We start from the raw sequence: 13,049 nt of genomic DNA on the forward strand, positions 1-13,049 counted from the left end.
GTCTCCTGGGATTACTCCCAAACAGTCTCTAGCTCTAACTTTTATGCGAATTAGGTCTTTCAATCTAAACTTCCATCTGATTAGATTATCTATCAAGCTCCTGAACTCAATGAGTTCTCATAATTAATCCCTCGAGTACGTCCCCAATAACTTTCTGGTGAATCTGGGCTGTGTAATGACCTCAGTGAAGCCTGTGAGGTGGGGCTCTTGGAGTATGAGTTCCCTAATTGAGGGAATGATTGCTCAAGCACCGAGTCTCGTGGATATACGGAGAAGTGTCAGGGCTACCCACACTGCCTACCTGAAGCACTCTTGGGAGTGGGGAGAAGTTTCTAAATAAAGAGAATCTGATGAAGAGACACTGGCCTCTAAGGTGTTATTTCAGGGTGTACACTCTGCCTTTATTGGGGTACTGTACCTAAACATTAGTGTATTTACTCAGGGTAGGGTCTGAACAAGATCTGTGTAACTCACTTTGAATTTCAATCCCTCTAAATTAAAGGCCAACATTTCATTGCTCATGCATGGAATTTTGCTGTTCCGTTCACCTGGCCATCTAACCCCCTACTGCTCCTCCACAGCTACTGGTATCTCTCCAGTATCACTGGCCAGACCAGCCACCACCTTCCTGAATGGCACAGCAGACTCAAGGGGCTGTGTGGCCTACTCCGGCTCCTAATTCTCATGCAGTCACAGCAGAGAAATATTCTAATTTGCGGTTAGATCAAAAGTGGGTGAGCTGAGAATGATACCCCCAGTGTGAGATTGTGCCGTCACATCAGGTGGAGGAACCCAAACACATTTACATTAGCTATGAGGAGAGGTTGGAGAAACTTGTTTTGTTCTCACTGGAACGACGGAGGTTGAGGGGCAACCTGATAGAAATCTACAAGATTATGAGAGGCACGGACAGAGTGGATAGTCAGATGCTTTTTCGCAGGGTGGAAGAGTCAATTACTGGGGGGCCACAGGTTTAAGGTGCGAGGGGCAAGGTTTAAAGGAGATGTATGAGGCAGATTTTTTACACGAAGGTGGTGGGTGCCTGGAACTTGCTGTCAGGGGAGGTAGTGGAAGCGCATACAGTGGTGACTTTTGAGGGGCATCTGGACAAATGCATGAATAGGATGGGAATAGAGATATGGTCCCCGGAAGGGTAGGGGGTTTCAGTTCAGTCAGGCAGCATGGTCGTTGCAGGCTTGGAGGGCTGAAGGGCCTGTTCCTGTGCCGTATTTTTCTGTAATTTTTTTGACACTAGAATCAAATGTCTCTCAACATCACGGGGAACCTGTCTGTAGCCTGGAGAACCAACAGCAACTTCTGATACGGTGCTCCTCACATCAGACAGATAGCCCAGTAAAAGCTTTACAGTTTCGGGGAATAAATTATTCCCGATGGTGGGGGGAGTCCAGAATTGGGGGGGGGGGGGTCATAATTTGAGGATAAGGGGTAAACCTTTTAGAACTGAGGTGAGGAGAAATTTCTTCATCCAGAGAGTGGTGAATGTGTGGAATTCACTACCACAGAACATTGTTGAGACTAAACTACTGGTTGTGTGATTTGGAGAAGGAATTAGATATAGTTCTTGGGACTAAAGGGATCGAGGGATATGGGAGGACGTGGGGACCATGATATTGAATTTGATGATCAGCCATGATCCAAATAAGTGGCAGAGCAGGCTGGAAGGCCTACTCCTGCTTCTAGCTTCTATGGACTGTGAGCTGGAGGAGAAGGGGAAGATGGATTTGGAGTTGAGAGCAGGTCTGAAAGATGTGTAAAAACCTTTATCAAGACTCCAGAGACCAGGGAGGGGGCAAGTCGGAGGGGGTATAGGCATGCGGCTGAAAGCACGGCTGCACTGGGTGGAGTTAAGTGTAGAGGGAAGAAGGAACAGACCAGCGTCTGGGGAACAAAGTGTACAGGCAGGGACACAGGGCTGGAGGAAACCAGTGCAGGATGTTTGAACTGATTAGAACACAGGACTGAAGCGTTAGGAAGTTGAGAGAGATTACAGCCAGGGTAATGGAGCAATTCCATTTCCGTGTCCAGCACAGGCTGTCGAGCTAGCTGAGTCAATGGGGATAATGTGGGTGCACCTTCACAGAGTGTTATCAGGAACACAGGTTGGAAGAGGGTTTCCTTCCTTCATCCACCTTTGACAAGGTACCGCATGGTAGGTTTTTGCACAAGGATAAGTCTCACGGGATGCAGGATGAGGTATCTAAATGGATACAAAATTAGCTTCTGTCAAGAAGCCAGAGGGTGGTTGTAGAGAGTTGTTTTTCAAACTGGAGGCCTATGACCAGTGGTGTGCCTCAGGGATCAATGCTGGGCCCACTGTTATTTGTCATTTATATTAATGATTTGGATAAGAATATAGGGGGCATGGTTAGTAAGTTGGCAGATGATACCAAGGTTGGTGGCACAGTGGACAGTGAAGAAAGTTATCTCCAATTGCAGCGGGATCTTGATCAATTGGGCCAGTGGGCTGACGAATGGCAGATGGAGTTTAATTAGACAGATGTGAGGTGATGCATTTTGTTCGACTGAACCAGGGCAGGACTTATTCAGTTAATGGTAGGGTGTTGGGGAGAGTTACAGAACAAAGAGATCTAGGGGTACAGGTTCATAGCTCCTTGAAAGTGGAGTCACAGGTGGACTGAGTGGTGAAGAAAGTATTTGGCATGCTTGGTTTCATTGATCAGAACATTGAATACAGGGATTGGGACGTCTTGTTGAAGTTGTACAAGACATTGGTAAGGCCACACTTGGAATACTGTGTACAATTCTGGTCACCCTATTATAGAAAGGATATTATTAAAGGAGAAAGAGTGCAGAAAAGATTTACTAGGATGTTACCGGGACTTGATGGATTGAGTTATAAGGAGAGGCTGGATAGACTGGGACTTTTTTCTCTGGAGCGTAGAAGGTTGAGGGGTGATCTTATAGTGATCCACAAAATAACGAGGGTCACAGATCAGCTAGATAGTCAATATCTTTTCCAAAACAATGGGGAGTCTAAAACTAGTGGTTTAAGGTGAGAGGGGAGAGAGTGTCCAGAGGGGCAATTTTTTCACACAGAGGGTGGTGAGTGTCTGGAACGAGCTGCCAGAGGTAGTAGTAGAGGCAGGTACAATGGTGATTTTTAAAAAGCATTTAGACAGTTACATGGGTAAGATGGGTATAGAGGAATATGGGCCAAATGCGGGCACTTGGGATTAGCTTAGGAGTTTTAAAAGAAAGGCGGCATGAACAAGTTGGGCCAAAGGGCCTTTTCCATCTGTACATCTCTATGACTCTGTGATCCACCTTCTGTTGCTCGTCAGCCTCTCGTTTCTGTTGCACGATGATCATCAGATACTCCTCACACTGCTTCTGAAATTCAGCCACCTTCATCTTGGCCTCCTCCAGCTCCACAGACATCACCTCCACTTTGTCACGGGTATCATCGATCTTCGACAGTCCATTCCGCAGCTTGTTGGCCTGGCTGCTCAGCTCAATGCGTTTCTCCTCCAGCAACCTGGGGAAAGAGAACATATAGACATCAGGCCAGGGTCAGCTCTGGGCGTCCACCATCAGGCCAGGGTCAGCTCTGGGCGTCCACCATCAGGCCAGGGTCAGCTCTGGGCGTCCACCATCAGGCCAGGGTCAGCTCTGGGCGTCCACCATCAGGCCAGGGTCAGCTCTGGGCGTCCACCATCAGGCCAGGGTCAGCTCTGGGCGTCCACCATCAGGCCAGGGTCAGCTCTGGGCGTCCACCATCAGGCCAGGGTCAGCTCTGGGCGTCCACCATCAGGCCAGGGTCAGCTCTGGGCGTCCACCATCAGGCCAGGGTCAGCTCTGGGCGTCCACCATCAGTAAAAAGTCTGACAACACCAGGTTTTAGTCCAACCGATTTATTTGATAATAGACTCACAAGCTTTTGAGGTTTCCCTCTTCGTCAGGTGAATGGAGAGTTCTGGCCTCAGACAGAGCATATAAAGCACAGACAGTTTACAGACTACTGATTAGAATGCGAATCCTTACACCTAACCTGCTGTTCAAGACCTGAAGTGGATGACAATGTGAGTGGAAGAAGCACTGATCACAGGTTACAGAGATGTGTACTGTCTCCAGACAGTACAGTAAGTGAGGTTTTGCAAACCCAGGCAAGTCACGGGGGTTACAGATAGTGCGACATGAACCCAAGATCCCTGTTGAGACCGTCCTCATGTGTGTGGAACTTGGCTATCAGTCTCTGTTCAGCGACTCTGCGCTGTCGTGTGTCGTGAAGGCCACCTTGGAGAATGCTTACCCGAAGGTCAGAGGCTGAACGCCCGTGACCACTGAAGTGTTCGCCAACAGGAAGGGAACAGTCTTGCCTGGTGATTGTCGAGCGATGTTCATTCATCCGTTGTCGTAGCGTCTGCATGGTCTCCCCAATGTACCATGCTTCGGGACATCCTTTCTTGCAATGTAACAGGTAGACAATGTTGGCCGAGTTGCAAGAGTATTTACCATGTACTTGGTGGATGGTATTCTCACGTGTGATGATGGTATCCATGTCGATGATCCGGCATGTCTTGCAGAGGTTGCTGTGGCAGGGTTGTGTGGAATTGTGGTCACTGTTCTCCTGAAGACTGGGTAGTTTGCTGCGAACAATGGTCTGTTTGAGGTTGTGCGGTTGTCTGAAGGCAAGAAGTGGGGGTGTGGGGATAGCCCTGGCGAGATGTTCGTCTTCATCAATGATATGTTGAAGACTCCGGAGAAGATATCGTAGCTTCTCCGTTCCGGGGAAGTACTGGACGACGAAGGGTACTCTGTCCACTGTGTCCCGTGTTTGCCTTCTGAGGAGATCGGTGCGGTTTTTTGCTGTGGCGCATCGGAACTGTCGATCTATGAGTCGAGCACCATATCCTGTTCTTATGAGGGCATCTTTCAGGGTTTGGAGGTGTCTGTCACGATCCTCCTCATCTGAGCAAATCCTGTGTATACGGAGGGCTTGTCCATAGGGAATGGCTTCTTTAACATGTTTAGGGTGGAAACTGGAGAAGTGGAGCATTGTGAGATTGTCTGTGGGCTTGCGGTACAGTGAGGTGCTGAGGTGACCGTCCTTAATGGAGATGCGTGTGTCCAAGAATGCAACTGATTCTGGGGAATAGTCCATGGTGAGTCTGATGGTGGGGTGGAATTTGTTGATATCATCATATAGTTGTTTCAGTGATTGTTCACCATGAGGCCAAAGGAAGAAAATGTCATCGATGTATCTAGTGTATAGCATTGGTTGAAGATTCTGTGCAGTGAAGAAGTCTTGTTCAAACCTGTGCATGAAGATGTTGGCATATTGAGGTGCAAATTTGGTCCCCATGGCTGTTCCATGTGTCTGGATGAAAAACTGGTTGTTGAAGGTGAAGACATTGTGGTCCAGGATAAAGCGGATGAGTTGTAAAATTGCATCTGGAAACTGGCAGTTGTCAGCATTGAGTACTGAGGCAGTCGCAGCAATGCCATCGTTGTGGGGGATGTTGGTGTAGAGCGCCGAGACATCCATTGTGACGAGGAGTGTCCCTGGTTCAACTGCTCCACGTGTGCTGAGTTTCAGTAGGAAGTCCGTAGTGTCGCGACAAAAGCTGGTTGGACTAAAACCTGGTGTTGTCAGACTTTTTACTGTGTTTATGCCAGTCCAACGCCGGCATACCCACATTATGTCCACCATCAGGCCAGGGTCAGCTCTGGGCGTCCACCATCAGGCCAGGGTCAGCTCTGGGCGTCCACCATCAGGCCAGGGTCAGCTCTGGGCGTCCACCATCAGGCCAGGGTCAGCTCTGGGCGTCCACCATCAGGCCAGGGTCAGCTCTGGGCGTCCACCATCAGGCCAGGGTCAACTCTGGGTGTCCACCATCAGGCCAGGGTCAGCTCTGAGCGTCCACCGTCAGGCCGCAGTCAGCTCTGGGCATCCACCATCAACCGATACTATGACAACGGATAAATGAACACTGCTCAACAATCACAAGGCAAGACTCTTCTCTTCCTGTTGGTGAACACTTCAGCGGTCACAGGCATTTGGCCTCTGATCTTTGGGTAAAGCGTTCTCCAAGGTGGCCTTCACAACACACAACAGCGCAGAGTCACTGAGCAGAGACTGATAGCCAAGCTCCCCACATGGGAACGGCCTCAACCGGGATCTTGGGTTCATGTCACATTATCTGTAACCCCCATGACTTGCCTTGACTTGCAAAATCTCACTACTTGTCCTGGCTGGAGACAATATACATCTCTTTAACCTGTGCTTAATGCTCTGGCCACTCACATTGTCTGTACCTTTACGACTTGATCAGCTGTAAAGAATCGCATTCCAATCATTATTCTGTAAATTTAGTTTGTATCTTATATGCCCTGTTTATGATTAGAACTCCCATTCACCTGAAGGAGGGACAGCCAGTGCTCTGAAAGCTAGTAGCTTTTGCTATCAAATAAACCTGTTGGACTTTAATCTGGTGTGGTAAGACTTCTTACTGTGTCCACCATCAGGCCAGGGCCAGCTCTGGGTGTCTAGCAGCAGTAAGAAGTCTCACATCACCAGGTTAAAGTCCAACCAGTTTATTTGATAGTAATCCCACAAGATTTCAGAAATGGTGTTCCTTTGTCAGGTGTGTGGAAGGTTCTGATCAGAGAAGGGTATATAAAGTCACACACAGTTTACAGAATACCGATTAGAATGCAAGTCTTTACAGCTAACCTACTGTTCAGGTTAGTTGTAAAGACCTGCATTCTAATCAGTATTCTGTAAACTGTGTGCGTCTTTATATGCCTTTCTCTGACCAAAACCTTCCAAACACCCGATGAAGGAACACTGTTTCCGAAAGCTTGTGGAATTACTATCAAATAAACTGGTTGGACTCTAACCTGGTGTTGTAAGACTTCTTACTGTGTTTACCCGAGTCCAACGCTGGCATCTCCACATCATGATCAGCAGCAGACCAGGGCCACCTATGGGCATGGAGAAGCAGTGGGTCCAACCACCTTTGTCAAATCCATTCTTGTACAACTATTTAGAATCTCAGAGAGGCTGCGAGTGGCATAGCCCACCAGTGGGGAGGCAGCAATGCCCACAGCTGTGCCCACAATGCAGTCCCTGCAATGTACACAACCACTGCCAATCCAGCCATCAAGGGTAACACAGCCCAGCATTTTCACAGAATCCCTACAGTACACAAGGAGGCCATTCAGCCCAGTGAGTTCACATCCCAACTCGAGCATCTTTCCCAGGCCTACTTCCCTACCTTATCCACGTAACCCTGCACATTTACTCTGCGATTCACCCTTTGGACACTTAGGGGCAATTTAGCATGGCCAATCCGCTCAATCTATACATCTTTTCAGTGTTATCCCCCCACCCCCCTCTCTGAGCCTGCTCTTTTTGAACTTTGTGGACCCACAGGTTTGAAAAGAGATATTTGGCACAGTGCGACCTGTGTAAATTTGAACGGGGGGTCAGGAATTGGAAGTCGATGCACAGTGTGCACCTTCGCAGCTCACAAACAGTGTTGCATCTCCTGCCTCTGCCACTCGGTCAGTTGCAGTGAGACATTGGAATAGATCTGTCACTCTCTGACTCTGGGAAATCACAATGCTGTACCCTGCGGTCAGTGCAGTTCAGCAGTGTAATTTGCAGCTGAGTGAAGTGCTTTGACCCAAGGCGCTGTACGAGTTTTTTTAAGCCAAGGTGACGAATAGCATGCCTCACATGGGAAAGGAAAGCTCCCCTTCCCCTTTAAGGGTTGTTCAATTGAAATTGGAGGCATCTTAATGCTGTGGCGTTGAATTGCGAGGACTTGTGTCAGGAAATCTCCTGACAGCAGGGAATCAGCAATTCAGGCAGGAAAATCACTCGGCATTACAGCGTGAGCTCTAGACTAATGTGATTCAAAGGCAGGGTTGGAAAAGAACAGGCGCACTCTCCCCATTCACTGCAATTGTATGAGGCTGAAGCAGAGTGCACCGCAATTATTCTTTTAATGCTCAGGAAGAGATTTCCCTCACAAAGGCAGCTCGCTTCGGGAGCTGAAGGGCTTTTTGTGTGCAGCCATTATTTTTTTCTCTCTGGGTCTTTGTTCCAATTGAATTACTGAACGATATCTCCCGTGGTACACGGTTTTGTTAAGGGCTGCTTTCATCTTGCGGGCAGGAGGGGGAAATCTGCAAGCTCCGCAGAGCGAGACGCCTCCACGGCAGGCAACTGTTCTGCCTCTCTCATTTTTCGAAGCAGCAGTACCCCCCCACTCGCTCTGCGTTGCCCCAACTCCAACAAAGGGCTACAAAGCACAGCGATTACGGGTTGCTGGACTGACAATGCAGAGGTCATAAGCTCACACATCATTGTGACGAGGATGTGTATGACCCATCCCTTCGCTATCACTGGAATTCCCAGTGTAAATTCCCTATCTGGGACATTAGTAATTACACGGATGCTCCACCAGCACACGGATGGTTTGCATTCACCATCACTCACTAGGCACAGCCAGCTGCGAACCTCCATACCCAGATGTTTTTCAACACAGACAATAAATGGAGGGTTCTCTCTCAGTGTACAACCACAGGTCTACATTCATTTCACTGCTGCTGTGGTCACGTATAGAATCATAGAATAGAATCATTGAATCCCCACTCAGCCCATTGTAACTGCACCGACCACAATCCCACCCAGGCCCTATCCCCCATAACCCCTCGTATTTACCCTAGCTAATCCCCCTGACACTAATGGGCAATTTAGCATGGCCAGTCCACCAAACCTGCACATCTTTGGACTGTGGGAGGAAATGGAACACCTGAAGGAGACCCACGCAGACTTGGGGAGAACTTGCAGACTCCACACAGACACAGAAAGCCAGAATTGATCCCGGATCCCTGGTGCTGTGAGGCAGCAGTGCTAACCACTGTGCCCACTGTGCTGAGATAATACAATTAGTAATCCAGAATTCCAGACTAATGATCAAGAGACAAGAGTTCAAATCCTGCCGCAGCAACTGGGGAATTTAAATTCAATTAATTCGACAAAATCTGGAATAAAAGAAAAACTAGGATTAGCAATGTTGAGTATGAAACTACTGGACTGTTGTAAAAGCCCTCTGGTTCACTAATCTAGGAAGGAAATCTGCCATCCTTACCTGGTCTGGCCTACCTGTGACTCCAGAGCCACAGCAATATGGTTGACTTTTATCTACCCTCTGAAATGGCTGAGCGAGATACTCAGTTATGAAGGCAGCTCAGCGCCACCTTCTCAAAGATGCTTAAGAGAGGGACAATAAATACTAGACTTGCCAACGAGACCTACATCCTAAGAATGGATTAAACAACACATTGTATATGGGACAAAAGCAAAATATTGCGGAATCTGGAATCAGTAACAAAAACACAAAATGCTGGAAAATCTCAGCAGGTCACACAGCATGGTGGAGAGTGAACAGAGCCAACGTTTCGAGTCTGGATAACATTTGCTCTGTTCTCTCCCCACAGATGCTGCTTGACCTGCTGAGATTTTCCAGCACTTCCTCTTTGCATGCACCATGTGGGGTCTTTGTAAGAAATTTATCTTACTGAGGGGACTGGGCTGGATTGAACCTAGACTGAGGTGATACTCCACTGTAGTCACAATCTGTCACCTCAATTGCTAACTTAGTCACACAAATTCTTCAACTGAAACACCCCATCTTCACCCCATCTCAGAGAAAGTGAGGGGGCATGGGATCCAAGGGGACGTTGCTCTGTGGATTCAGAACTGGTTTGCCCACAGAAAGCAGGGAGTGGTTGTACATGTGTCTTTTTCCGCATGGGGGTTGGTCACCAATGCCCCAGAGATGTGTTCTGGGACCCTTGCTGTTTGTGACATTTATAAATGATCTGGATGAGAGAGTGGAGGGATGGGTTGGTAAGTTTGCTGACGACACAAAGGTCGGAGGTGTTGTGGATAGTCTGGAGGGATGTCAGAAGTTGCAGCGAGACATTGATAGAATGCAAGACTGGGCAGAGAAATGGCAGATGAAGTTCAACCCAGATAAGTGTGTAGTGGTTCATTTTGCCAGGTCAAATAGGATGACAGATTATAATATTAAGGGTAAGACTCCTGGCAATGTGGAAGATCAGAAGGATCTTGGGGTCCGGGTTCATAGGACACTCAAAGCAGCTTTGCAGGTAGAGGCTGCAGTTAAGAAGGCGTATTGTATACTGGCCCTCATCAATCGAGGGATTGAGTTTAGGAGTCGGAAGATAATGCTGCAGCTTTATAAGACCCTGGTCAGACCGCACTTGGAGTACTGTGCTCAGTTCTGGTTGCCTCATTACAGGAAGGATGAGGAAGCCACAGAAAGGGTGCAGAGGAGATTTACAAGGATGTTACCTGGATTGGGTGGCATGCCTTCTGAGGATAGGCTGAGAGAGCTCGGTCTTTTCTCCTTGGAGAGACGAAGGATGAGTGGTGACCTGATAGAGGTGTATAAGATGATGAGTGGCATTGATCGTGTGGATTCTCAGAGGCTTTTTCCCAGGACTGAAATGGCTGCCACAAGAGGACACAGGTTTAGGGTGCTGGGGAATAGATACAGAGGAGATGTCAGGGTTAAGTTTTTCACTCAGAGGCTGGTGGGTGCGTGGAATCGGCTGCCGGCAGTGGTGGTGGAGGCGGATTCGATAGGGTCTTTTAAGAGACTTTTGGATAAGTGCATGGAGCTTAGTAAGATAGAGGGTTATAGGTAAGCCTAGTAGGTAGGGACATGTTCGGCGCAACTTGTGGGCCGAAGGGCATGTATTGTGCTGTTGTTTTTCTGTGTTTTTAACCAGGGGAGGCAATGGCCTAGTGGTATTATCACAAGACTATTAACCCAGAAACTCAGCTAATGTTCTGGGGACCCAGGTTCGAATCCCGCCACGGCGGGTGGTGGAATTTGAATTAATAAAAAATATCTGGAATTGAGAATCTACTGATGACCCATTGTCAGAAAAACTCATCTGGTTCCCTTTAGGGAAGGAAATCTACCATCCTTACCCAGTCTGGCCTACATGTGATTCCAGAGCTACAGCAATGTGGTTGACTCTCAACTGCCTTCAGGCAACTAGAGATAGGCAATAAATGCTGGCCCAGCCAACGATGCCTATGAATTAATTAAAAAAAACAGCGAACGGTAACGAACACACCTAACACAGTTCTATAAAAGAAACAGATTAGTTACGTCTGTTAAAATAGCAGTAAGAAGCACTTTAGATGCACGTGTGTCAAACATTTGTGTACCAGCATCCTACAATGTTATTCATTTAGACATGAGTCAGGTCGGTGCTTGCAACTCTTTCCTGTTGCAATGCAACCCATTGCCAATAACAAGCATTGCCAGCGCTGGTCAAAACAGAAACAGCAATAGATGACGTGATGTGTGGCGAGAAGGAAACTCCAGGGCACGTAACAAGCACACAGTTAGTGCTGTGCTTGAACTTTGTTCTTGCAGTTTACACTGACAGCTGAGCTGTGTGATATGCTCCATTAGCAGAGTCAATGATGAATTCCTCGCCTCTCTTGCTGGGTACAAGTGTCAGCAGCCCTCTGGGATCTCACCCAGCAGCCAAATTTCCAAAACCACACTGAATGGCGAGTGTAATTACTCACCGCAATCAAACATTGCTAAGCTTCATCCTCATTTTAGACAGACACTCCCACCGCCACACACACACTCATGCACATGACACACACACACACACACATGCATATGCACCGATACATATGCACACCCCGACACAAACGCATTCACACCAGCACACATATCAAGAGGTGCACTCATAACAACACTCAAACCAAGACATATACAGACACACATGCAGACACTGACACACACAGAAACAAACACACATACAGACACCAATACACACAGAAACACTCACACACAGACATAGAGGTACAGACACCCACACTCACACACAGACACATACACAGACACTCACACAGGATTAAGTCATTAAGATATATCCTGTACTTATTCCATAGTGGGGGTTGTGTAGCTATGTGGGTTACACCCCTGCCACTGAGCCAGCAGCTCTGGATTTGAGTGACGTAATGGGCATGGAAGGAGCATTCAGAATGCAGTACGATGGACTGACAAGGAGGCCACCATTCCCCAGTGGTGCTTGTGAAGGTACAAGACAAACAATTCCATCAGTGGGTGCTGGATTAGAGACAGTTGTTGCATGTTCCCTGACATTATTTCCAGCATTAGGGTAATGATGTCACACCAGCAACTCACACTCACTTTTTGTAACCGGATACCAGTTCCAGATAGTTAGTTGGGGTGACGTAGTTGTGCCGTCGTAGTTCCAGCAACATTTTTTCAGAATATCTTGTCACTGACCGATGCATTGTCACAAAGATATGCGCCAAGTTACTGCGGAGCTAGAACAACGGAACAAACTGTTGGCACAAGAACCAAGGTTGGGGTTCAACACAGAAACATAGAAAATAGGAGCAGGAGGAGGCCATTCAGCCCCTCGAGCCTGCTCCTCCATTCATTATGATCATGGCTGATCATCCAACTCAACAGCCTGAGTCTGCTTCCTCCCCTTTGCCCCAAGAGGTATATAAAATTCCCACATTCTCCCCCGCTCCCCGTGGGACCGAGTCCCACATTCTCCCCCACTCCCCGTGGGACCGAGTCCCACATTCTCCCCCACTCCCCGTGGGAGCGAGTCCCACATTCTCCCCCACTCCCCGTGGGAGCGAGTCCCACATTCTCCCCCACTCCCCGTGGGAGCGAGTCCCACATTCTCCCCCACTCCCCGTGGGAGCGAGTCCCACATTCTCCCCCACTCCCCGTGGGAGCGAGTCCCACATTCTCCCCCACTCCCCGTGGGAGCGAGTCCCACATTCTCCCCCACTCCCCGTGGGAGCGAGTCCCACATTCTCCCCCACTCCCCGTGGGAGCGAGTCCCACATTCTCCCCCACTCCCCGTGGGAGCGAGTCCCACATTCTCCCCCACTCCCCGTGGGAGCGAGTCCCACATTCTCCCCCACTCGCCGTGGGAGCGAGTCCCACATT

General features: G+C 48.5%; 1 protein-coding gene across 1 annotated transcript in view; it reads right to left on the bottom strand.

Moving 5' to 3' along the window:
* The window catches only part of dnah2 (dynein, axonemal, heavy chain 2), a 190,939-nt gene that overhangs the window by 52,554 nt on the left and 125,336 nt on the right, over positions 1 to 13,049 (bottom strand). Inside the window, exons 57-58 of the mRNA XM_080181836.1 lie at positions 12,267 to 12,406; positions 3,307 to 3,517 (exon numbers count right to left, since the gene is read on the bottom strand). Coding sequence (XP_080037962.1) covers positions 3,307 to 3,517; positions 12,267 to 12,406 — 351 coding nt within the window. The remainder of the gene's footprint in view (positions 1 to 3,306; positions 3,518 to 12,266; positions 12,407 to 13,049) is intronic.

This window comes from Carcharhinus amblyrhynchos, unplaced genomic scaffold, assembly GCF_965287045.1.
Source record: "Carcharhinus amblyrhynchos unplaced genomic scaffold, sCarAmb.v2.hapA scaffold_43, whole genome shotgun sequence".
Taxonomy (NCBI): Eukaryota; Metazoa; Chordata; class Chondrichthyes; order Carcharhiniformes; family Carcharhinidae; genus Carcharhinus; species Carcharhinus amblyrhynchos.